Here is a 23,100-nt window from a genome sequence, read left to right as displayed (position 1 = left end):
TCTAGTTGGTTCATCAACATATTGATTGAGAAAACCATCATCTTGGACACAGTGCAGGAATTCCTTTGCTATTGCAATATTACTGAATTCATTTGCCCAATCTGTATACATTTTGAAGTTATGCACAATTACAGCTGTACTTCTACGGTTTGCCTCTAATTTCCTATTTAATCCCTTCTCCCACATTACCACTAGAGTTTAAAGGGTCTATATATAACTCCCATCATTTTCTACTCGCGGTGTTTAAGCTTTACCCATACAGATTCCACTTCGCTGGAGCCAATATCCTTCTTCACTATTGCATGAATGAACTCCTGAAATAACAGTGCTACCCCACCAGCTTTTCTTGTTTGTCTGTCATTCCTAAAACAGGAATATCCCAGATATTCAGTTCACATCTCTGGTCACTCTGCAGTCGCATCTTCGTAATCCCAAAATATATTATATTTGTCTAGATCTAATTATGCCAGTAACTCATCAACTTTGTGGTGAATGCTCACTGCATTAAGACCCAAGTCTTGCCTTTTTAACACTTACTGAGCATCCAAGGAGCAGGAGAATCGATGTTTTGGGCATGAGCCCTTCTTCATGAATGCCCGAAACGTCGATTCTCCTGCTCCTTGGATGCTGCCTGACCTGCTGCGCTTTTCCAGCAGCATGTTTTCAGCTCTGATCTCCAGCATCTGCAGTCCTCACTTTCTCCTTTTTAACAATTAGTCCTGTTCACAATATTTGGTATTGTGACTTTGTTTAAAACTTGCCTTTAAATTCTCCGCTTCTCATTTTTCTCACTTCCCATTCAGTCTTTTGTTTTTGTCCTTGTTTCCCTCTCTTCTATCACCCTATATTGGATCTCAACCTACTGTCAATTTAGTTTAAATCCTCACCAAACGCACTAGCAAATACTCCTTCAGGGCACAAGTTCTGGTCCTGCCCGTGCTTGCACTGGTCCCACCTGTCCTAGAATGGGTCGCAACGGCCCAGGAATCTGAAACCCTGCTCCTTGCAGAATAACTCCAGCCACACAATTAATCTCATATATCCTGACATTTCTGCTTTATCTCTGACATGCCTCAAGCAAGCCTGACAGCAGTCCCTTCTTCATACTGAGGATACATTGCATTGTGTTGTGTTGCACTATGTTAAATGGAACTAATGTTAAAGAGATCTAACAAGTCAAGACTGAATTTCCATGGAGGTACTGCGGATATTAAGCAAAATTATTAATTAACCACAACCTGGTAATCTCAAAGTTTGCACGTTCTTTAAATTTTCATTACCACCAGCCAGGAGATCAACTCGAGTTCAAAGTAGTATGTGGCAGATCAAGTCAGATGCAGCACAGAGCATACCTTCGAATGAGGCATCAACCTAGGACTACTTGCATGTTAAAGAGTGAAAGCAGTGTGCAAAAACAGGGCTGTGAAATCCACAGGTGGTCGACAAACAATTAACAGGAATTGCTGCTCTACAAAGATCCTCTCCCTCAATAAAATCAAAATACAACAGTTGCTGAAAATCCAGAAATAGAGAATACTGGAGAAACTCAAGAGGTATGGTAGCATCCATGGAGAGTGAAACATAGTTAATGTTTCTAGTCTGGTTTGACTTCTTCAGAATGGTATTTTTCATTTGGTTCACCATCCTTAAATGATGAGGAGGCCTTTAAGTTCAAGCTAAAGCATTTCAGCCAGAAACGAGACGATGGTCCACATTGTTCTCATCTTGATGTCCGCAGCACGACAGATGTCAATATTCAACCAACTTGATTCACTCCATGTGATCGTCAAGAAATGGCTGGAGGCACTGGATATTACAAAAGATGGGTTCTGACAAGATAGTGGCAATAGTACTGAATCTCCTGTGTTCTAGAAGTTGCCACACCACTCGCTAAGCTGTTCCAATACAGCTCACAAAACTGGCATCTATCTGACATTGTAGAAAATGACCCAATTATGCTGTGCACAAAACGGAAATACAAGGCAAATCTGAACCAAACTACTGCTGCTCTATCAGGCTACTCCCCAGCAATAAAGTGATGGTCAACGGTGTTACTAAATAGTACTTGCAAAGGAATAATTTGTTCAGTAGCACTGTTTGGCTACTGCCTGTGCAATTTCCTGATTTCATTACAGTCTTGGTCAGAACACGAACAAAAGAGCTGGACCCGAGTGTCTGCCCTGGACATCAAGGCAGTATTCAGCAGACTATGGCATCAAAGAACTCCAGTTAAACTAGAGTCAATGGGAATTAGAGGGTAAACATTCCACTGGTTGGACCAATAATTAGCACAAAAGGAAAACGGTTGAGGTTGTTGGAAATCTCTGCTTCAGTGCATCCCAGCAGGAGTTCCCAGGTCCAGCCACTCCATCAATGGTCTTTCAACCATTACAACTCAGAACTGATGATTACATCATGTTCTGGGCCACGCATTAATACTCCAACACTGACAAGTCCCTGTTCACTGCAGCTAGAACTGGACATCATCCAGATCTGGGCTGACCAGTGCTAAGTAACATGCACATCATACAAGTGCAAGGCCAGGCCAATCTCCAAAACGAGTCTTACCATCTTTCCTTGGCATTCATTAACATTATCATTGGTTCAATCCACCACATCAAAATCACGAAGTTACCATTAAAACAAATTCAACCAGTCGGATGCACACTATGGATCAAAAGCCAAGACTTCTGCAGTGAGGTAACTCACCTCATGTTGTCCTGGTGCTTGTTGACAATCTACAAAGCACAAACGTGTGATGGAATGCTCTCCACTTTGGTGGATAGATGGAATTCCAAAAGTACTTCAAGAAGCTTGATGCTATCTCAGACAAAGCAAATTGCTTAACTGGCACTGCACCCGCAACCTTCACACTCATGCACATTGGCAGCAGTGTGTACCATCTTCCAGATACATTGGAGCAACTCACCAAAGCTACTGTGACAGCCCTTTCTAAACACATGACCTCTATGGTCGAGAAAGACAAGAACAGCAGATGCATGGGAACATCACAACATGCAAGCTTCCCTTAATGTCATACAACATCCTAACCTGGAACTATATTGTCATTACTTAATGCTGCTGGTTCACAATCTTGAAATTCTTGTCTTAACAATAGTGTCTGTGTCCTTGCTTCCAAAGATTGCAACAATTCAAAACTGCAGCTCACCATCACCGTCTCAAGGACAATTGGATTTGGGCAATAAATGTTAACACCCACATCCTCCGAATAAATATTTAAAAAGCTTAATTGGAAGTGACGAGGTGATAAGCTAAACCCCAGGGTAAAGTTGGATCATTATTATGTTAAAGTAAGATACTCAAACTCAGAAGGTCATAGCAGCAATGGGATAGGAGCTATAAGCCATACCAAGTTATTTTAAAATTTTAGTAAATAAAGTGCAGAACCTCAGCCTTAAAGCATACTCCATGCGAACACCTTAGACTTAGAAGTTTCTGCACTTTCCTACTAAGTCAAATTGATATGAAGATCCATTCTCATTGATGAAAACAAACAGCAGACAGGGTCAGGGTATAGGCAAGGGGCCCAGGTATTGTTCAAGCTGAAAGTTTAACTTGCATGTAAGGCCAAAATACATTCCAGTAATACAACAAGCAAGAACTGAAATAGAAGACAGATTAGAGGCGGAAGAGTAAAGGAAGCAGATGACTATATGATAGCAGGGTGGTTGCTTTTCAAACTGGAGGCCACAAGGGATCAATGCTGGGTCTCCTGCTTTGTCATTAAGATAAGTGATCTGGATGTGAACATATGATATTTCGTTAATAATTTTGCAGATAACACCAAAATTGGGCCGATGGGCCATGGAGTGGCAGACAAAATTTAAACAAATGGGAGCTGCTGCATTTTGGAAAGGCAAATCAGGACAGGATGTGTACACTTACGGTAAGGCCCTGAAGAGTGTTACTGAATGAAGAGACCTTAGAGTGCAGTTCCATAGTTCTTTGAAACTGCAGTCGCAGATAGACAGAACAGTGAAGGCTACATTTGGTATGCTTGCCTTTATTGGTCAGAGCATTAAGTATAGGAGTTGGGAGGTCATGTTGTGGCTGTGCAGGACATTGGTTAGGCCACTTTTGGAATATTGTGTGAAATTCTAGTCTCTCTGTTCTAGGATATTGTGAAACTTGAAAGGGTTCAGAAAAGATTTACAAGGATGTTGCCAGGGTTGGAGTATTTGGTCTTTTTATTATTATTATTTATTCATGGGATGAGGGCATTGCTGGCCAAGCCAGCAATTATTGCCCATTCCTAATTGCCAAGAGGACAGTTAAGAATCAAACATATTGCTGTGTGTCTGTAGTAACATGTAGGCCAGACCAGGTAAGGATGGCAGATTCCTTCCCTGAAGGACATTAGTGAAGCAGATGGATTTTTCCTACAATCGACAATGGATTCATGGTCATCATTAGCCTCTTACTTCCAGATTGTACGGAGTTCAAATTACACCATCTGCTGTGATGGGATTCAAATCTTGATCCCCAGGACCTGACTGGACCTCTTGATTAACAGTCTAGTGATAATATCACTAGGCCACTGTCTCCTCGGTGGGTGAAGCTGATTAGGCTAGGGCTATTTTCCCTGGAGTGTCACAGGCTGAGTTTTGACCCTTTAGAGATTTATAAAATCATGAGTGGTGAATAGCCAAGGTCTTTTCCCCAGAGTGGGCGCGTCCAAAACTATACGGCATAGGTTTAAAACGAGAAGGGAAAGATTTCAAAGGGAGCAACTTTTTCACATAGTGGGTGGTGTGCGCATGGAATGAGTTGCCAGAGGAAGTAGTGGAGACCGGTACAATTACAAAATTTAAAAGGCATCCGAATAGGTATAGGAATAGGAAGAGATTAGAGGGATATGGGCCAAATACTGGCAAATGTGATTAGATTAATTTATGGTATGTGGTTGGCATGGACGAGTTGGACTGAAGGGTCTATTTCCATGTCATTCAGCTCTACGATTCTATGACCAAGCATAGAGTTGGTCAGCCAAGGCCCTCCATCCATCACCCAAAGCTCCACATGCACAAATACCTTTTGGAGAATGACTTCAAGCAGGTCAGAAATATGTCTGTGCAAGCATGATGTCATGCAATATGATATTTCCTTCACATGACCCTTTTCAGATTAATGCATTAACCTGGAAAAGTATTGCAATCTGATACATATGTAACTGAATACCTAATATATATTAATTTGCTCATGTTAAAATGCAATTAGATATGTATATTTAGTTATCGATGAGCAGAGAACCTTTTCTAGATAATTAACTGACACTTACTAAAATTCACCAAGTGTACACACCTTATCAGGATGAGTGAAATATTTAGCAGGTAGGACTGGGTCTTTTGGAGACTCCAGGCTGTATGTAGTACTTTTAGAGATGATAATGTTCATTGCAACATCACAAACAGTGTACAACTTCTAAAAAGAAACACAGATGTAAGCTTTGCATATTAATTATGTTCAAAGTCAATAAGAGGTACATTTAAGTTACCAATTGGATGTTATCTAGACATTTATCTGAACATAAATAACATTTCTTGATAGTATTGTTAAATGGTCACTGATAGTAGACATTGACCAAAGTATTCACAGAGAGCAAACAAGCGAGGTGGTGGGGGTGGGGCACGACAATAGCATGTGAATGCCGTAGAAGTCAACCACCTTCTTCTGGAGCTATCTGAACAGCAAATCTCTTACAAGCTAAAAATGTGAGCTCACAGATCAAAAAAGTGAGCTGAGTGTTACGTTAGCAGTTTTCTTTAAAGGTCTCAGGGACAGATATTAACTGAAGAAAATAGCATCTACGGAACATGCGTACATTTGGCAATAGTAAACAAATTCAGCTATGCAACTTCAGCAGGAAGCCTTAGCTTGAAGATATGGGCAATACTTTACGGTGGTTTCAGTAATTGTTAAGGGTATTGCTGAGTAAAAAGGGATGGATCTTTCACTTTGATATTGGTAGTGATATTCTTCCAATAGTTCTTATAATATAGTTCAAGGTTTTCTTTTCTGCAATGAGCTTAAGTACTTTTCTAACAAAAGAACACTGGCAGCAGTATGGAGTTCCATGATATGCATTTAAGTGTATGTTCCATTCTGGAATCGGACTTATCCAATATTTCTATCAGCTGGGAACTTATAGTGATTCTTCAACAATGACTCAGGAGTACAAAATTTACAGGGGACGCATCGGATGATGATGAGCCATTTTCCTTAATGGGGTCACTACCGGGCATAGATATAAAATAATTGGTAGAAAGATTAAAAGAGGAGTTGATGAGGAATATATTCAATGATGGATATCTGTAGCTTACTGCCTTAGAGGGTGGTACAGTGAAATACATTCATCACATGTGGTCTTGTATCCTTCGAGCTGCACAGTGGGAAGTCTGGATAACTACTTTTCACCTAGCATATACACAATGGAACAAATTGCTTTCTTCTGTGCTAAAAATGTCTAAGATTGTTTCAATGTTTTCATGCTTGCATAAATTTCAAGTTGCCATTCTCTGACTTGAGCACAGGAGGTTCTCATTAGAAAGAAACAACTGGTGGTCATTTAACCTGAGAGTCTAAAACCTCAAGAAGAGGGGAGAAGTTGGAAAGGGAATCCTTCAAGGTAACCTCAGCTGGTCATGCTGCATCTCAGACCAAATGTCCAGCCAACAGAGCTGAACGGACCCCTCCATATAAGTTATCACAGTCAAATAACACGCGACTATCTAGAAAATCTCAAATGCTATATCTGAATTATTCAAATTATTTGCAAAAAATGAAAGACTAACCTCATTCATCTTTGGGTCATCTGGGCCCTGAACATCTTTTGTTTGTTTTATGTTTTCCACCATTTTTCTGATAAAAGCATGGCTGTTGTTTTCATTCTTAACCATCAGTATTTCAAGCATAAACCATAAACATCTATCAAAAATCAAGAAAGTGAGAAATTAAGATATTACTTAAAAATCTAATTTCTGAAATAAGATGAACAATTTCCAATTTTAACAAGACTAAAACTCACATACTCATTTCTGGAAGCAAGTAATAAAACAGCAACTGAAAACTTCCATTTATTTTAAAACCTTCAAAACAAAAAAAGTCTTCATAACCAATAACATGACCTATTCTTTCAAGCCTGTAGGATATCTATTTGGTGGTCATGTGAATTACTGTTCATCTTTCAAAACATTCCCATGCAATGGCCCTCCAATGAAATATTACTGGCAGCTTGAAAATTGCAGCTCTCATCTATTTTAGTCAACTTCCTCCCACCTCAAAAGAATAAAATCCTTCAAAGGGAAACCAACTCACAACAGTTATGACAAATCAAATGACAACTATTTATATGCAAATAGTTAATTAACTGGATATGAAGCAATGTGGGATATTTGAGAAATGTGTTAAGTTTATGTTAACATGAACTCTCTTTCCTCGTACTGGCTTGAATTATCATTGCATCTTTTCAGATGCAGTCCCAAATAATAGAAAAAATAGAAACAATATTCTGCCCACTACAAATAAAAAAATTCTATAGGGACTTCTTTTAATCTGAAGGGTTCAGGAGCAGTTATTCCTATTCTAGGCTACATTATGGATTTAAGAATATATGTAGGTCCTGTGCTTCACAAGTGTGAACTCTTAATCTCAACATCCAAATCAGAATCAGGAACTGTCCACAAGAATTCCATTATCCAGGACTCAAATACATTTTTTAAATAAAGAAGTTGCATATTAATATTAGTTAACCAATACATAATTATATTGTCCTAAAGGGATAAAGGAAATTATTTTTACTTTTGTCTCATTTTAAAGGTCAACCACGTTCTGTCAATTAAGTGTAAAAAATGTGCTGAACCGTTAGCATTTGCTAAATTCTAAAAGGGCATCAAGAAAAATAAGTCTTAAGAATGAGAGCTCACTTATTTCAACTAAAACTCCCTCTTTGAGGGACATGGCTAAAAGCAATATCCTCTTGTTAAGATGAAAATTAAGTCTGACTTGTCATCATTCACAATGTCAACTCTGATTTGTTTCCAAAGCGTCTGCTTTAATTCCAGCAATTTTCACTGCCATGAATAGAGCCACGTTGAGCTAAAAGCGAAATATTATTATAGTGAAATGTAAAGAGTGGGGAATACCAACTATATAACTGATAAATTAAATCAAATAGGACGATGACAAGACAGGTGATGTGTTGTTGCAACATGGGGCAACTGCTGGACACCAATGTGACCCACAGCAAATACATCAGTGATAAGGGTTTGCAGCTTGAGGAACTTTAGATCCAAGGTGAGGAGCTGGAGTGTGAACTGCAGACAGCGCACCACACTATTTCCTCAGTGATGGAAATAGCAATGTAGTGCGGTGGAATGGCATAATTAGGGGGATGAATACTGTGGCATGCAGCCGTGAGCAAAACTCCTCAAGATTGTGTTGCCTGCCTGATACCAGAAGCAGTTGAATAGTACAGGCTTATACTAATTGCAATTTATAAAAACCAAAAAAAAGTCATATTTCAAACACACAAGACTATTATGGGACTTGACAGGATACATGCTGAAAAGTTGTTTTCCCCTGTGGGAGAATCTAGGACCAGAGGGAATCATCTCAAAATAAGAGGTTGCATATTTCAGACAGATAGAAGTAATTTCTTCTTGCAGAGTGTAGGAATTCTTCTTATAGAGGACTGTCAAGGCTGGGTGTTTGTTAAATTCAGAGATGAGATACAGATTTTAATCAGTAAGGAAAATCATGGATTATAGGAAAAGGCAAGAGCCTGGAGTTGATGATTATCAGATCAGCTACTGTCCCACAATGACAGAACAGACGCAACGAGCAAATAACCTTATTCTGTTCTTACATCTTATGGTCTTATTATACTTCAAAGTAACTAACTGGTTGTGAAACACTGAAAAAGAAATATAAATTAATTAGTTATTGCAATCCTATTGCAATCATGACAGAAACATACAAATTAGGAGCAGATAGTAGGCCATTCAGTCCCCCTGCTTTGCTGTTTGACAAGACCAAAAGAAATGAACGTGACATCAATTCCACTTTCCTGCAACACAGAGGAAAGTCAACACTGTGGGTTCAATCACCACATTAGTTGAAGGTATCATGAAGGACCCTCTTTCTCAATCTCTCCCTTTACCCAAGGCATGACAATCCTCAGGTTTGACCACCATCAGTCGTCTCCCTCAGAGAGACCAGACTATGGTCTGGTAGGATTATGGCAACTTTACCTATATCTTTTTGACTTCCTTGTCAATCAAGAATCATTTCAAAATAGAAGTGCACACACACACACACACACACACACACACACACACACACACACACACACACACACACACACACACACACAATCATTTTTGATAATGTGGAGTTCTTCAAGAACAGTAGCCTAAATCCAACATTGATCATAAAGGAAGTGACTGCAGACTCCTACACTGGTAATGGAAAGCGGTTTATAATTTGGATTTATCGTATGCTAATCATTTCAAGTTATTAGCTTCATTTCCAGTTCAGATGAACGTAGGATTGTGCAACTTATTGAAAAAAAATTATTTTAGAAGACACCGAAGTGGTTTTCAATTTCTCTCCTAGCTGCAGTTCACAGAGGAGGGTAATAAACTTCTGTCAGCATCTGTGGAGAGAGAAACAGAGTTAAAAAGTTTCGAGTCCAGTACAACTTCTTCAGAACCAAAAAGAGTTGGAAAAAGTTGCTTTTTAATGCTGTTGATGGAGGAGGAGAAGGACTAAGTAGACCAGATTAGAAGGGAGCCTAGACCAAAAGACAAAGAGGTTGTCCATGGGTTAGACCATTTTCTCTTACACTTTCATTTGTACCCATTTTACATTTCTATCAATCCTTCACCAGGTTTCACAACCTCTTTCCCTTTTGTTCTCCAATTTGTTCTACTCACTCCTCCTTCCCATATGTCAAAAACATAATCACCACGTTTTCCAAACTCTCTTAATTTTGAAGAGTCAAATCGGACTCAAATTGTTAATTCTGTTTCCCTTTCAACAGATGTTGCCAGACCTGCTGAGCTTTTCCATTACTTTGTTTTTATTTCAGATTTCCAGCATCAGTAGTATTTTGCCATTAACAAACTTTCATTCTTTTGTTAAAAAAAAATCTGTAGATTGTGTGGATAGGTTTCAGTGACTAACCATTACATTAACTAACTGAAGAAAACAGAGAAATGGATGCACAGTAATTTGGGAAATAAGAATAAATATTAAGAGGATTATAAATAAAATGCTAAGTAGTCACAGTCCACCAGACTATGGGACTGCTCTCAGAGATAACTGGTGGTGATTTAACCTGAGGGTTACCACACCTCAGGGGAGGACAGAAGATAAAAAGGATAATCCTTAATAGAAACCTCAGCTGGTGCTGGGATTGAACCCATGCTATTGGTATCACTTTGTTTTGCAAACCAGCTGTCCAGCCAATGGAGCTAACCAACTTTAGGATAACATATACAGAATAAGTACACAGATATTTGTTTGTAAACCAACAATTACAAATTATTTTGTTCACACTGCAATGTAATAGTATAGATAGATGGCACACTTACTCTTTAATATCTTTCAGCTGCTCAATATCCTGCACCTTTACATAATCTGGATCATGCGCAAGGAGGTGAATTGTGTATGGAACAACATACTCAGGTAGCAAAGATAACAGTTTTTCTGCAGTCACACATTAAGAAAAAATATTGGGTATTAGTTTTGAAATAAAATATTCAGGGAAAAAAGAGAAATCACTCAACTACTACAGCAAGTCTAAGTGTCATAAGTTCTGACTTTACTCACTTAGTTTAAATATTTTCCCCTTAGGTGAGTAATCAACTGGTCGCAGGAAATGTCAGTTGTCAGCATCTTTTACAGACAGTCCAAACTTAAATTCAATATATTCCAGAGTAGCTGAAGGGTGTTCAGAAGAGATTTACCAGAATGTTGCTCAGTAAGGAAGGTTTGAGTTATAAAGAAAGGCTGGATGGGCTGGGATTTTTCTCACTGGAGCATAGGCAATTAAGAGGTGACCTTATAGAAGTTTACAAAGGTTATGAGAGATATAGATAGGGTTAATAGTAGGTATATTTTCCCAAGGATGGGGGAATTTCAAGGCTCTGGGGCACATTTTTAAGGTCAGCAGAGAGAGATATTTTAAAAAAGATACGAGAGGCAAATTTTTGTTACACCGAGGGCGGTTCATGTGTGGAATGAACTTCCCAAGGAAGGGATGCATGAGGGCACAAATACAACGTTTAAAAGGCATTTGGATAAGTACATGAATAGGAAACATTTGGAAGGATGTGAGCCAGGTGCAGGCAAGTGAGACTAGCTTAGTTTGGGATTATGTGCAGCATGGACTGTCTATTTCTGTGCTACCTGACAACATTTCTTTCTCATCTCGGATGTCATTTACTTTTTTGCTTACTCTTCAAGGCAATCGCCTCAACTTTGTCATTACTTGCTGCAAACATAGAGATCACAGACTCCAGTTTTACAGTTTTATCATTAAACTTTTAACTCAACTTTCATGCAAAGCCACAAAATTTCTTAAATTATACAAAAAAAATTATAATTTATAAAAGCTAATAAAAAAGTGCTAAAGCTTGTACTAAAATGAATAGATTACTATGCAGTATTAAACGAGATGACAACTATGAAGATTTCAAATAATGCATTTTGCACATCAGCATCTGAAGGAAAAGCAAGGGTGCAAGTTAGCTGCTGAGGAAAAAGGTTCCACAGTAGGAGGAAGGAAGAGAGAGGGAGAGAGGAACAGATCTGCTTCTTCCATTGACCATTCTTCATTTTATATGTTATCTTGATGATCTGTTCAACATTAGGAACTCCATTCAATTTTATATGATCTTCCATATCATGTGTAATATTTTCAAGCAGTGGAAAGAAAAATTTCCTCTCGGTGGTCTAACTTGCTCCGTGTGCTCACAAATGTACTGATGCAATCAATACTGCCTGGAAGAAGTGCTTATTAGATGATAAAGTTAATCTATTAGTGAAGCAGCATGCACACAGTCTCAACTCTCAATAAACTAAATGGCAATATTTGAATTAATCTCAGAACAGCTTACAACCAACATGGCCAGGTCAAACACATTACCCAATATAGTGCAAATTGGTACATCCATACTTCATCTTTATGCCCAGACTGACAGGAGACAGTGCTCCGCAGATAAGCAATGATTGATCATTTTTCAAAATTCAATAGATTCTGGAATAATTCCTACAGACCGGAAGCTAGCAAGTGTCACCATACTATTTACGAGGAGAACAAAAGATAAAACAGGGAACCACAGGCCAGTTTGCCTTACAACACAAGTAGGGAAAATGCCAGAATCTATTGTAAAGGATACGACAAATGAACAGTTGGTTAATAAAGGCTAATATTCCCAATTGGATGCTGCTGCATTTGTGAATGGAAGTTGTTTCTAAACATACTTATTGTGAGCATTTCAGAGGTTGTTACGAATAAAGTTAGTAAACACATCAATAGACATCATATAACTGGATTTTCAGGAGACCAAATAAAATCTCAAAAGTAACAAAAGGAGTAATTCTCATGTTGGTAGACTGAATTGTGAGGGACCATAAAGATCAGTATTTGGGCCCCAGTCAGAGTGTATATCAATGATTTGGATATGGGGCTCAAATATAATATTTCCAAGTTTGCCTGTGGGTGTTTGGGAGAAGACGTAAAGCAGCTTCAGGAGGTTTCGGACAGGCCTAGTGAGCAGTTAAGGTGGCATACAGCATATAATTGAAAAAAATGTTATGTCCTTCACTCTGGCATGAGGATCAGCTGTGCAAAGTATTTCTTAAATGGCAAGATTTATGAAAAAAAATGTAGATGCACAAAGGGGCCTGTACATCATTATTAATAAGTCAATGAAGGCTAACATGCAGGTGCATCATACAATTGGGAATGTCAGCCTTTATTCGGAGAGGATTTCCGTATTGAAGCCTTACTTCAATTCTATAGTAAACTGGTAAGCCCACACCTGGGAGTACCGTACGCAGTTTTTATATTTTTTCTCCTCAGGAGAATATTACTGCCATAAAAGGGAATACAAAGGATCATCAGACTTTTCCCCAGAATGGAGAAAGTGAGGTCTGCAGATGCTGGAGATCAGAGTCAAGGGTGTGTTGCCGGAAAAGCACAGCAGGTCAGGCAGCATCTGAGGAGCAGGAGAATCGACGTTTCGGGCCAGAGCCCTTCATCAGGAAAGATGAAGGGCTCTGGCCTGAAATGTCAATTCTCCTGCTCCTCAAATGCTGCCTGACCTGCTGTGCTTTTCCAGCAACACACGATTTTTTTCCCCCAGAATGGCAGGACTGTAGTATTAAGAGAAATTGGGCAAACTGGCCAAGTATTTTTTAGGCATTTCAAAAGAATGAAAGATGCTTAATGAAATCTCCAAAATACTTAAAAAGTACAGACAGGGTTAATGCAGGCAATATAATCACTCTAGTTGAGGAGTCTAGCACTAGAGGACACAACTTAAAAAGTCTTTGGAATTCTCTACCTCAGTGCTGTGGACACTCAATCTTTAAGTGTATTTAAAGTGAAGATTTATACAATTTGTAGTCAGAAATATATCAAAGGTCATGGCTATACAGTGGGCAAAAAGGCATGAGGGGTATTTGGTCAGTTATCATCGTATTAAATTGCAGAACTAGCTTGACAGCCTGAATGGCCTATTTCCAAGGCCAAAGATCAAATCTAAACAATTGGTTTTCTTGGACTATATTACCTGCTGAAACCATACCCAGCTCATGCCAATCAAGGCGTTTTGAAACAGTGCAGTCTGAAAAAAATTGCCCTTCAGATATTGAATGAGAAGTTGTTTAAAATCTGCTCCCGATTTTTAAGCCCACACTAGCGGTTGGTCGATGCAAGAACTGTAACCCCACAACAAAATTACCTTCAGTATATTCCAGTACATCCTATCCCAAAAGGGGAAACAGGCAAAAATGGCAATAATAATAAAGTGGATACCAAAATAGTAAACAATAGCGTCACTGTTAAAAATCTGATCAACCACAACTTCAGTCATCAGGTAAAGCTTATAAAATGCTATGTACCATGTACACTGAGCGGTGCAGCTGAAGGCACCACACAATTATGGAAATAACCAAAATTGGAATTTTCTTACAATTATCTAAGTAGATAGGATAGTGAAGAGGGTGTTTAGTATGCTTTCCTTTATTGGTCAGAGTACTGAGTACAGGAATTGGGAGGTCATGTTGCGGCTGTACAAGACGTTGGTTAGGCCACTGTTGGAATATTGTGTGCAATTCTGGTCTCCTTCCTATCGGAAAGATGTTGTGAAACTTGAAAGGGTTCAGAAAAGATTTATAAGGATGTTGCCAGGGTTGGAGGATTTGAGCTATAGGGAGAGGCTGAACAGACTAGGGCTGTTTTCCCTGGAGTATCAGAGGCCGAGGGGTGACCTTATAAAGGTTTACAAAATTATGAGGAGCATGAATCCGATAAACAGGCAAAGTCTTCTCCCTCGGGTCGAGGAGTCCAGAACTAGAGGACATAGATTTACGCCTGAAACATCGACTCTTCTGCTCCTTGGACGCTGTCTGAACTGCTGTGCTTTTCCAGCGCCACACTTTTTGACCCTGGATTCATCTATAGGCCAGACAAAGTAAGAATGGTTGACTTGTTTCCCCTAAAAAAAAATTTACTTGAGCCAGATGGGATTTTACAACAATTGATTGTTTCATTGTCACGATTACCAGTGACAAGCTTTATATTCCAGATTATTTAATTGAAACCAATGTCCCAGGATTACTAGTACAATTGCCTTGAACCCTGGATTGCTAGGGTGAAAGGGGAAAGATATAAAAGAGACCTAAGGGGCAACCTTTTCCACACACAGAGTGGTACGTATACGGAATGAGCTGCCAGAGGAAGTGGTGGAGGCTGGTACAACTGCAACATTTAGAATCTGGATGGGTATATGAATAGGAAGGGCTTGGAGGGATATGGGCCAGGTGCTGGCCGGTGGGACTAGATTGGGTTGGGATATCTGGTCGGCACGGATGGGTTGGACGGAAGGGTGTGTTTTCATGCTGTACATCTCTAGGACTCTATAGTGAATATTCTGAAGTATCTTGATTAGCTGCATGCACTTTTTAAAGCCATTTTTGTTACCTCCTACACACCTCGATTCCAACCAAGATCTTCAAGGAGGAACGTTTTCCACAGTGAAATGTCTGAATATACTGGTTTTTAAAAAAAACTACCCATTTAAAGATGATATATTTCAAGAAAAAGAAAATACAACACATTCCTTCAGGGAAATAGGAGATGAAAATACTACAACTCCTTGAGCCACAACAGGCAATTTTCTTGTTTGAAATTTGTTAATACCTACCACTTACTGCTGCATGTTGCTTTAAATACTCCCTCCGAATATTGATATTTTTCACCAGACATTGTCTGGCATGTGCTCTCCTTTCTTTTGCTGGGTCCTTTGCACAGAGTGAGAAAATTGCCATGTACTCTAGTGGTAGTCGTAGTTTCGCAAGTCCTTTGTTGAGCTTCTGTGCAAATATCTGCCTCACTTGGTAACATTCATCCTGTAAAATGAACAATTGCATTGATATTGGCAAAAGAAAATAGCTAAGATAAAAAAATGAAATACTTAAACTTGTATCACAGCATACACGATTTTACATTCATCAATGATGCACAACCTCCTCCCCACGTATACAATAGTTAACAATTAGAAGAGCAATGTTAAGATTTTACCTTAATGGAACAAATTTTCAAACATACACACTATGCAGTGAAGCAATTTGAAATCAATTTATTCTTGGGACATGTCACACTTGAAAGACACTGAGGGCATTAGGGGTAACGGGGAGGGACAGTAGAATTATGCACTGCTGGACATCAGTGAACTAGGTGGGACATTTATGATAATTTGAAAGTTTTTGATAATCTGCAAGTTTTCATGGCTGATTTTCACAAATTATCAGATTCAATAAATTTCATAACTTGTCATTACTCAATTTGAACACAGGATCTCTAGGTTGCTAGTCTAGTGCCACCACCTCATGGCAGCCCCTTGCAGTGATGTGACTAATTTCAACTGTTTGTAGACCATACTGGCACGTACATAACACAATCTATCTCTAATGATAGGGTCACTCGATTAATTAGAGCACTTCAGAATTTATCCCTCAGTTAGTGCACATTACACAATAAAAAGAAAAAAACTCTTATGAAAAACTTCTTTGAAAAAGGAAATGTCTCCATAAATATAATTCAAACTCTTTTCAATCTAAACGAAACCCCTTCAGTGAGCCAAAAGCTGCCTCGAGGGCATTGAATCAACAGTTCAGGCAAAATGAAGGTGATGAGAAAAGTGAAAAAAATCCTTCACTTAGGCATCTTTCATTCAGACTCCTCAGCTACCCAAAACTAATACCGAAAAGATGCTCTGCTGATTATTAAGAGTAGAAAGTCAAACAAAATTAAATCTTGAACTTTTTTGCTGAAGTGATAACAGATCTAATGTCCCAAGACACTTACAATTATAGTTTTGTAGTTAGCCAAATACAAGATGACTGGAATGGTAACCAGTTGCTGATGACAAGTATCCTCTGTTTGCCAATAACTCAGCAACTGTTCAGCTTTTTGAGCCAGTTTGTGGCTGTGATAGCCAGAAGCCATTACACCTCTACAAAGGGTGGCACTCTCTTTGTCTCTTGCGCTCTCTGCAGTAAAGAGTACCTAAAGCCTGAAGGAAGTCAATTTATTTCCCCTCACCAGTTGCTGTAATCTGTTGCTTATTAATTAATATATCAGAGACTTTATAACTTGTGAATGAATCACTGTGCTTTCTATAAGGAACACCTGAAGAGACAGATTGACGAACGGGTGTCCTAACAACTCAAAAGGATTACTGCAGCAAATCGTGTGGACATAGAGCACTGAACTGCATTCCCAGTTTTTCCACACCAATGTTTTATTGTGTTTATTCAAATTCTGATCAACAGTTTATAGTTAAAATCTATTCATGAAAATTTACAATTCTTGTTCAGCACAAACTCAATCCATGCTTTCTGTCAACTTGATCTAAAAAAAATGATTCAGGTAAATTGGTGTAATTTTATAAAATCTTTAACTTTGGTGACGACTTCAGGAACAGTGGAGTTTAATTTCAAGTGGATTATCCCAGTGAGGCATGACTACGCAATGTCATGTGAGGAGCAGAAAAACTTGAAGACTTAACACTAGCAAAGTATTTTAAACAAGACAAAAGAAATTTAAAACGCCATAGGCTTCATTTCCAGTTTAATTTGGATTCTAGAAGCAGCTGCCTTACTGCAAAGCCTGGATTTACATTTCCATCGTACGGATTCTAATTTGGAAATTGAAATTAATACGATTTTTAAGCCAGAGGCAATGTTATATGTAGTTTGAGACGAGATCAGGTGTTATTACCAGTATAATATGCTTATTTTAACAATTTTAAGGGTTCAGTCAAAGATTTCTCAAGAAAAGCATCACCTGCATTTCATGGCACTGCCTTTCAAGGTGATGTGCTTGATCAAATTGCTGCTTAAGTATTAACAAGGTCAAAGAGAGGATAGGATTGAGACCAAAACTAAACAGCTGTTTTGCAGATGGTTTTAACATAAAAAGGAGCAGGAATAGGTCATTTTGCCCCTCAAGCCTGGCTCACCATTCTGCAAGTTCATTACCGATTTTCCCAGTCCTGAATTGCTCTTTCATGCCAGCTGCTCACAGATTTTTGACAAGTTGAGGCTATCTCCCCCTCTTTATAGTTTCAGTGATGTAGCCTCTACCAGCCTCTGCGGTGGAGAATTCCAGACATTTGCTACCTTCAGAAGGAATTCTTTCACACCTTTGATTTAAAACCTATGTCCTCTTCTTTTGTAACTACATTTCCTTGTCCAAGATGCCCCCATTAATAGAAACATTCTCTCAACATCCACCCTCTCAAGCTCACTCAAAATCTTGTGTAACAATAAGATTACTCCTCATTCTTTTAAATGTTAATGAACTTAATGCAACAAACAGACACAAAAGGGTTAGGTAAACAAGGAGATTATGGATAGTAGGCCAGGGGGTTTGGGAGACATTGTCCTTTTTATTATCTGTTATGCAATGTACTGATTAGCACTGAAAACAACCCACATAATGTGGTTATAGGACCAAGAGTACATGTGAGTGGGTGGCTGTGCTAAAAGCAAGCCATCTCATAATAGGAATTGGTGTGAACCTAAGACAGAGGAGCAGAAATTAGGCCATTCAGCCCATCGGGTCTTCTCTGCCATTCAATCATGGTTAAGTTTCTCAATGCCATTCTCCCACTTTCTCCCCATAACCTTTGATCTCCATAACAATCATTTGACTAAACGATCTGTCTTAAATATACTCAATGACCTTGCCTCCACAGCTTTCCTTGGCAGTGACACCATTCTCTAGATGAAGAAGTTTTTCCTTATCTCTGTTCTAAACGGTTGTCACTTTACTCTAAGTCTGTGCCCACAGATACTAGTCTCTCCGACCAATGAAAACATCTTTCCAACATTTGTTCTGTCCAGGCCATACAGTATTCTGTATGTTTCAATTAAATTCCCTTCTGATCACCATCGAATATAAACCCAGAGTCCTCAAACCTTCCTCATATGTTAATCTTTTCATTGTTGGGACCATTGTCCTGAACCTTTTCTGAACCGACTTCAGGGTCAGTAATCCTTCCTGAGATTTGGGGCCCAAAACTATGCATAATACTCCAAATATGGTCTGACTAGAACATTCGAGAACCCCAGAAGTACATCCCTGCTTTTATATTCAAGTCCTCTCAAAATAAATGCCATCATTGCATTTGCCTTTCTAACTACTGATTCAATCTGCAAGTTTACCCTGAGAGAATACTGGACTAGAACTCTCAACTCCCTTTGCACTTCAGACTTCTGAATTTTCACGAGATAGAGATGACTACAATGTTGTGGCCATAACGGAGATGTGGGTTTCACAGGGGTTGCTTGATGTTCCAGGGTTTAGAATGTTTAGAAAGAACAGGGAGGGTGAACAAAGAGGAGGGGGTGTAGCATTGCTAATCAGAATGTGCATCACAGCTACAGGAACCAAGGTTGTTGAGGAAGGTTTGTCTACTGAGTCAGTAGAGGTGGAAGTTAGGAACAGCAAGGGGACAGCCACCGCACTGGGGGTTTTCTACAGACCACCTAATAGCAGTAGAGAGATTGAAAATCTCATAGGTGAGCAGATTCTGGAAAAATGCAAAAGTAGCAGGGTTGTTGTTATGTGTGATTTCAACTTTCCCAATATCGACTGGAACCTCCTAAGAATAGATGGTTTGCTTGGAGCCAATTTTGTCAGGTGTGTGCAAGAGGGTTTCCTTACTCAGTATGTAGACATTTTGGATTTGGTGCTCTGCAACGAGCCAGGACAGATGTCAGATCTCGTGGTGGGAGAGCACTTTGGTGAAAGTGATCACAATTGCCTCACATTTACTATGGCCTTGGAGAGGGAAAGGAGCAGTTACCGAGAGAAGATATTTAATTGGGGAAAAGGAAATTATGACACTATCAGACAGGAGTTGGGAAGTACAGACTGGGAGCAATTGTTCCACAGAAAGTCTCCATATGTCTGTTGTGCCCTATTTAAGGAGCAGTTGTTGTGCGTGATGCACAAATTTGTTCCTCTGAGACAGGTAAGAAGGGGTTAGATGGGGGGAGGTTTGCTAGTGCTCTTTGGGAGGGTTTAAACTAACTCCGCGGGGGCATGGGAACCAGGACTGTAGCTTTAGGGTACAGGACCTTGAGTGTAGGGAGGTTAGGAATAATGCAGCGATCTCTAAGGAGGGTGACTGTAACCAGAAAGGTGGATTGAAGTGTGTATACTTCAATGCCAGAAGTATAAGGAATAAGGTAGGTGAACTTGCAGCGTGGGTTGGTACCTGGGACTTCGATGTTGTGGCCATTACAGAGACGTGGGTAGAACAGGGACAAGAATGGCTGTTGCACGTTCCAGGGTTCAAATGTTTTAGTAGGATCAGACATGGGGGTAAAAAAGGGGGAGGCGTGGCATTACTTGTCAAAGACAGTATCACAGCAGTGGAATGGACGATGGAAGAGGACTTGCCATCTGAGGTAGTTTGGGCTGAGGTTAGAAATAGGAAAGGTGAGGTCACCCTGTTAGGTGTTTTCTACAGGCCTCCTAATAGTCCTAGAGAAGTAGAGGATAATATTGCGAGGATGATTCAGGAAAAGAGTGAAGGTAGCAGGGTGGTTGTTATGGGGGACTTTAACTTCCCAGATATTGACTGGGAGAGCTATAGCTCGAGTTCATTAGATGGGTCGGTGTTTGTACAATGTGTGCAGGAGGGTTTCCTGACACAATATGTCGACAGGCCAACAAGAGGGGAGGCTATATTGGATTTGGTTCTAGGTAATGAACCAGGCCAGGTGTTGGACTTGGAGGTAGGTGAGCACTTCGGGGACAGTGACCACAACTCGGTGACTTTTACTTTAGTGATGGAGAGGGATAATCGTGTGCCGCAGGGCAAGAGCTATAGCTGGGGGCAGGGAAATTATGATGCAGTGAGGCATGACTTAGGATGTGTGGATTGGAAAAACAGGCTTCAAGAGAAGAACACTAATGAGATGTGGGGAGTGTTCAAGGAGCAGCTACTGCGTGTCCTCGATAGGTATGTACCAGTCAGGCATGGTGTAAAGGGCCTTGTGAGGCAGCCGTGGTTTAGTAAGGAATTGGAGTCCCTTGTGAAAGGGAAGAAGGCGGCATATGTAAAGATGAGGCGTGAAGGTTCAGTAGGGGCGATTGAGAGTTATAAGGTAGCCAGGAAGGAGCTAAAGAGGGAGTTAAGAAAAGCGAGAAGGGGACATGAAAAGTCTTTAGCTGGTAGGATTAGGGAAAACCCAAAGGCTTTCTATAGGTATGTCAAGAATAAAAGGATGACTAGGGTAGGTATCGGTCCAGTCAAGGATAGTAGTGGGAAGTTGTGTGTGGAGGCGGAGGAGATTGGAGAGACATTAAATCAGTACTTTTCATCAGTATTCACTCAGGAACAGGACACTGTTGCTGATGTGAATATGGAATCACAAATAATTAGAATGGATGCCCTGGAAATATGCAGGGAAGAGGTTTTGGGAATATTGGAAAGGATGAATATAGATAAGTCTCCTGGGCCTGATGGCATTTACCCCAGGATCCTATGGGAAGCTAGGGAGGAGATAGCAGAGCCATTGGCCTGGATTTTTATGTCATCGTTGTCAACAGGAATAGTACCAGAGGACTGGAGGATAGCGAATGTGGTCCCATTGTTCAAGAAAGGGAGTAGGGATAGCCCTAGCAACTATAGGCCAGTGAGTCTGACTTCAGTGGTGGGCAAAGTCTTAGAGAGAATGGTAAGGGATAAGATTTATGAACATCTGGGTAGGAATAACGTGATCAGGGATAGCCAGCATGGTTTTGTGAAGGGCAGGTCATGCCTCACAAACCTTATTGAGTTCTTTGAGAAGGTGACCAAGGAAGTGGATGAGGGTAAAGCAGTAGATGTTGTGTATATGGATTTTAGTAAGGCGTTCGATAAGGTTCCCCATGGTAGGCTAATGCTAAAACTTCGGAGGTATGGCATTGAGGATACATTAGAGGTTTGGATTAGGAATTGGCTGGCTGGAAGGAGACAGAGGGTAGTAGTTGATGGATTATGTTCATCTTGGAGCGCAGTTACTAGCGGTGTACCACAAGGATCTGTTTTGGGACCATTGCTTTTTGTTATCTTTATAAATGATCTAGAGGAAGGACTTGAAAGCTGGGTAAGCAAGTTTGCGGATGACACAAAAGTCGGTGGAGTTGTGGATAGTGAGGAAGGAAGTGGTAGGTTACAGCGGGATATAGATAAGTTGCAGAGCTGGGCGGAAATGTGGCAAATGGAATTCAATGTAGCTAAGTGCGAAGTCGTTCACTTTGGTAGGAATAACAAGATGATGGATTACTGGGCTAATGGTAGGCTACTTGGTAGTGTGGATGAGCAGAGGGATCTTGGTGTCCATGTACACAGATCTCTGAAAGTTGCCACCCAGGTAAATAGTGCTGTGAGGAAGGCATATGGTGTACTGGGCTTTATTGGCAGAGGAATTGAGTTCCGGAGTCCTGAGGTCATGTTGCAGTTGTATAAGACTCTGGTGCGGCCTCATCTGGAGTATTGTGTGCAGTTTTGGTCGCCATACTATAGGAAGGATGTGGAAGCTTTAGAACGAGTGCAGAGGAGGTTTACCAGGATGTTGCCTGGAATGGTAGGAAAATCTTATGAGGAAAGGCTGAGGCACTTGGGGCTGTTCTCATTGGAGAAGAGAAGGTTTAGGGGAGATCTGATAGAAGTGTATAAGATGATTAGGGGTTTAGATAGGGTAGATACTAAGAACCTTTTACCGCTAATGGAGTCAGGTGTTACTAGGGGACATAGCTTTAAATTAAGGGGTGGTAGGTATGGGACAGATGTTAGGGGTAGATTCTTCACACAGCGGGTTGTGAGTTCATGGAATGCCCTGCCCGTATCAGTGGTGAACTCTCCTTCTTTATGGTCATTTAAGCGGGCATTGGATAGGCATTTGGAAGTTATTGGGCTAGTATAGGTTAGGTAGGATTCGGTCGGCGCAACATCGAGGGCCGAAGGGCCTGTACTGCGCTGTATCCTTCTATGTTCTATGTTCTATGTAAAAGGAAGGTGGCAAGTTTACGTAAGGTAGAGGTAGCAAGGATCTAGCACAGCTTTAGAGGATTACAGGCTTGCTAGAAAAGAGCTCAGAAATGGACCGAGGAGAGCCAGGAGGGGGCATGAAAAAGGCTTGTCAATAAGGAGTTGGGAGAACCCAAAGGTATTTTAATCATATGTGAGGAATAAGAGAATGATCAAGGATAGCCTAGGGAACTGGTGTGTGGAGTCTGAGCTGATAGGGGAACCTAAATGAGTTTTTGGCTTAGGTTTTCACCAAGGA

General features: G+C 40.1%; 1 protein-coding gene across 1 annotated transcript in view; it reads right to left on the bottom strand.

Annotated features, from left to right (window-relative positions):
- The window catches only part of pds5b (PDS5 cohesin associated factor B), a 237,068-nt gene that overhangs the window by 30,556 nt on the left and 183,412 nt on the right, over positions 1 to 23,100 (bottom strand). The window contains exons 25-28 of the mRNA XM_060826137.1: positions 15,456 to 15,660; positions 10,614 to 10,728; positions 6,813 to 6,945; positions 5,323 to 5,442 (exon numbers count right to left, since the gene is read on the bottom strand). Of these exons, the coding sequence (XP_060682120.1) occupies positions 5,323 to 5,442; positions 6,813 to 6,945; positions 10,614 to 10,728; positions 15,456 to 15,660 (573 nt within the window). The remainder of the gene's footprint in view (positions 1 to 5,322; positions 5,443 to 6,812; positions 6,946 to 10,613; positions 10,729 to 15,455; positions 15,661 to 23,100) is intronic.

The sequence above is a fragment of the Hemiscyllium ocellatum genome, chromosome 6 (assembly GCF_020745735.1).
Source record: "Hemiscyllium ocellatum isolate sHemOce1 chromosome 6, sHemOce1.pat.X.cur, whole genome shotgun sequence".
NCBI classification, from domain to species: domain Eukaryota; kingdom Metazoa; phylum Chordata; class Chondrichthyes; order Orectolobiformes; family Hemiscylliidae; genus Hemiscyllium; species Hemiscyllium ocellatum.
This window is presented reverse-complemented; position numbering and strand designations above follow the sequence as displayed.